This window comes from Colias eurytheme, chromosome 12 (assembly GCF_061535395.1).
Source record: "Colias eurytheme isolate Ceu_HAF_F1 chromosome 12, ilColEury1 Martin Lab GWU primary, whole genome shotgun sequence".
Lineage (NCBI taxonomy): Eukaryota > Metazoa > Arthropoda > Insecta > Lepidoptera > Pieridae > Colias > Colias eurytheme.
Window position 1 is genome coordinate 11,461,103 of NC_142991.1, and position 4,032 is coordinate 11,465,134.

Consider the following 4,032-nt stretch of genomic DNA (forward strand, 5'->3'; position numbering starts at 1 on the left):
CTTTGCAGCGATGGATGGCGGTTGTATCAATCGCGGCGCGGCGGGCTGGGCGGCAGGCTTTTCTGTCGCCTGGTTAGAGGCTTCGGCCTCCCGTCGGGCAACCTGTTATCCGTCGTAGTGTTGTTGTCACGTCTAGCAGCTACGACGGACCAGGAGGCTTGCCTTAATCGGCTGGCCTGAGAGGAAGGACACCTCATCAAAAACCCTCAAATCCGCGTTGTAGTCCAGCGGCGTGGATTTCCTGTCCTTCATGGACAGTTTGGCTCGGGAGAGCGTGAGCTTTTAGCTGTGTACACCCATGGATACCGCCCGACCTCCATGGTGTAAAAGGGTTATCCGGGTGCAGGGGGCACCGCCCGGATGGACGTTTTATATCCCCCATACTCGTGGGAACAAAAATGTCCTTTAACTCCGAACCGATCAACGACGACTTTAGCAAACACACAATTATGGACACTGAAAACTTCTATGACCTCGAAGACACTGACGGAAGTATGTCTCCGGCGCGTGTCGAGACAAGGCGGGGCAGGGCTGTGCTGCGTTCAAGCTCCAGCTCTGTCAACAGCATCATAGAAATAGATGGAAAAGACAGGCTGTGGCGGAAGCGGACGCTGGACACCAGCTGTTCTGGTTCCGACACAGAGGATGGCACAGGGGTTTTTACATCCCCATTTATTAAGACCACCTCAAAAAGAGGGAAGGGCCGCCCATCGGGTTCAAGCGCCACTCGGCGCGAGGCCACATTCGATATGACGAGGTTGCGTAAGAGGGAGCTGGAGGCGCAGGCCGAGAAGGAGGTTGCTGAGTGCGCCGAGCGCATTGAAGTGGCGCAAGCTAGCGCTCCTCTCCCTCCCATTCCAGCAAAGACAAACACGTCGGAGGCTCTCAGTCGCCGCATTGCCGATGACCTGGCTGCAATCGTGAAGGTGATGACCAAGTCATCAAATCTCAAGGGCACTTTCAAAAAGGCCTTGAAATTGGCCCACGATGACATTGAGCAGTCAGTAGCTCTATTAGAGAAACACACTGTCTCTGAGGAGACGAGATTGCTGCAGGCAGCCAATTCCCGCCTACAGGCGGAGCTCGACTCCCTGAAAAGGGAACTCCAAGAGGTGAAGGCCTCTCAGGGCTCGTCGCTGCCTGCTCAGCCCCAAGATTCGGATATCTTGCGCCAGGTCGGAGCAATGATTAACGCGAGATTTGAGGCTCTAGAGGAGCGTCTGCTGCCGGAAAAGCGCATAAGACCTCCGCTGGCGGCAGATAGCAGGAAAGCGGCAAAGGCGGCTGAACAAGCGATGGCTGATGACCTCGCACCGCCCCCTCCATCAAAGGCGAGGACATATGCAGGTGTTGCGGCTTCATCGCAACCCGGTAGATCGGTGTCTGGGCCCGCAATTAAGAAAACCGCGAAGCAGACGGCGGTCCCAGCTTTGGAGATCGAGGCAACCTCGAAGAAGAGGAAAAAGAAATTGGCGAAGGGGAAGGAAAGGGTCCCCGTGCAGCCTGATCCGGCGGGTTCAAAGCCCCCCAGAAAAGATACGCTGGCCACGTCATCCGGCCCGCAGCAGCCGTCAAAGGACGGAGAGTGGACTGTGGTCGGAAAGCGAGGAAAAGAAAATAAGGGGAAAGGGAAGAAGCCTGCGGCTAAGTCCCGCAAGAAGAAGTCGCGAAAGCTCCACGCTCCGAATTCCTCGGCTGTCGTCCTTACCCTGCAGCCGAGTGCGAAGGAGCGTGGCGTAACCTACGCCGGTGTTTTAACGGAGGCGCGGCGTGGAATAGACCTCGCCGAAATTGGCATCAGTGCAATGCGTTTTAAGCGCGCTGTCACTGGTGCCAGGATACTAGAGATCCCCGGTGCTACCAGCACCAAGGAAGCGGACTCCCTTGCCGCCAAATTGCGGGAGGTCCTCGGTGAGGATAACGTTAAGGTGTCCAGGCCGGTCAAGTGCGCAGACCTGCGAATCACTGGCCTGGATGACTCGGCCACAGTCGAGGACATTGCGGCTGCGGTATCGCGCGCAGGGGAGTGTACCGCGGAGCATGTGAAGTGTGGTGGCCTGCGCACGGGCCCCCGAGGTGCTGTATCAGCCTGGGTTAGTTGCCCGGTGACTGCGGCGAAGAAGCTGGCGCAGGCGGGGCGCGTAATGGTTGGGTGGGCTTCGGCGAAAGTCTCTCTCACCGAGCAGAAGCCCCTGCGCTGTTACCGCTGCCTGGAGGTGGGCCATGTCAGCGCCACGTGCTCCTCGCCGACGGACAGGAGTGCCACTTGCTTCCGCTGCAGTGAAACAGGCCATAAAGCTGGTGGATGCGATGCCGCCTCCGCTCGCTGTGCCCTATGCACGGAGGCAAAGCTACCGGCAGAGCATCGGCTTGGAAGCGCAGCCTGTAAGGCCCCGAAGCCTAAAAGAGGTGGAATGCGGAAGCAAGATGGCGCTCCAACGCCATCACGCTCTGCTCCGGTGCCTGATGAGGTACCGCAAACGGAGGCAGCCATGGAAACGCAGTAATGGCCCCACTGCGTTTTCTACAGGCCAACATCAACCACTGTGCCAGGGCCCAGGACCTTTTACATCAGAGTCTGGCAGAGTGGGAGATTGACGTGGCGGTAGTGTCTGAGCCATACAATCTGCCCCCCCGGGATAACTGGGTGGGCGATCTGGATGGCTTGGTGGCGCTGGTTGCTCAAGGCGACACACAGCTTGAGCAAATCATAAGGCGACGGGGATGCGTCTCGGCGGTTGTCAATGGCTTCACCGTTGTGGGGGCGTACTTCTCGCCGAACCGCTGCCTCGCCGATTTCGAGCAGTTCTTGGTTGAGCTGAGGGATCTGCTAGACTTCGCACAACCTCAATCTGTACTTCTGGCCGGGGACCTGAACGCCAAGTCGGTGTCTTGGGGCTGCGTGGCAAGTGATATACGTGGCTCGACACTCGCTGACTGGGCAGTTGCGTCGGGACTGACGGTTGTTAACCGTGGAGCAGAATTAACGTGTGTTCGGCAGAGGGGTGGATCCATTGTGGATGTCACGTTTGCGAGCCCCCCTCTCGCTCGTCGTATACAAGACTGGAGGGTTCTTTTGGACGTGGAGACGCTCTCGGATCACCGTTATATCCGGTTTAGCGTCTCCACGCCCTCGACGGCTCCCAGTCAATTCCCCCCTGGCGATTGTCGTCCACGCTGGGCACTTGGTAGCCTCGATAGGGAGCTCCTCATTGAGGCTGCCTTAGTGCAGGCTTGGCTCCCGTCGCAGCAGAATGGCGGCGAAAACGTAGAGGAGGAGGCCACTTGGCTTGCCGAAGCTATGTCTCAGGTGTGCGACGCGAGCATGCGGAGGGTGCGGTCGGTTCCACGTAGGCGCCAAATGTACTGGTGGTCCGCCGATGTTGCCCAGCTGCGTGCTTCATGCGTGGCTGCGAGGCGGGCGTACACCAGGCACAGGCGCCGTAGGCGGCGTGACGAAGAGGAGGAAGCGCGGTTATACGCCGTCTATAGGGACTGCATTGTGTCTCTGCAGCACGCCATCAGCAGCGCTAAGACCCGTGCATGGGAAGAGATGCTCGAGAGTTTGAACCGCGAACCTTGGGGTCGGCCGTATAAGAGGGTGAGGCAAAAGCTTCGCCCTTGGGCCCCGCCCTTGTCTCAAAGTCTTGAGCCACGATTTCTGGAGCAAGTGGTGACGTCCTTGTTTCCAAGTCGGGGAAGACATTCTCCCCCACCGATGGCACCCACGATGACTGCGCAGGAGGAGCTCAACAACGAAAATGTCCCTCCAGTCACTCGCAACGAGCTCGCTGTGGCAGTAGAGCGCCTTAAGGCGAAGAATGCCGCCCCCGGCCCTGACGGTGTTCCCGGGCGGGCCTGGGTGCTGGCGCTAGAATCTCTTGGACCCAGGGTGGAACAGCTGTTCACAAAATGCCTCCAACAGGGCCAATTTCCCCGTAGGTGGAAAACCGGGAACTTGGTCCTGTTGCAGAAGGAGGGACGCCCGCGCGACTCGCCCTCGGCTTATAGGCCGATCGTGCTGCTCGATGA

The 4,032-nt window shown here is 58.7% G+C and overlaps 1 protein-coding gene across 1 annotated transcript; it reads left to right on the plus strand.

Moving 5' to 3' along the window:
• Positions 1-2,506: 2,506 nt before the first annotated feature.
• On the plus strand, positions 2,507-3,938 carry LOC149904288 (uncharacterized; the record flags this gene model as incomplete). Its single annotated transcript, XM_090108228.1, has 2 exons — positions 2,507-3,334; positions 3,515-3,938. Coding segments are annotated over exons 1-2 (1,252 nt in total), but the record flags the coding sequence as incomplete, so codon positions are not given.
• Positions 3,939-4,032: the final 94 nt, after the last annotated feature.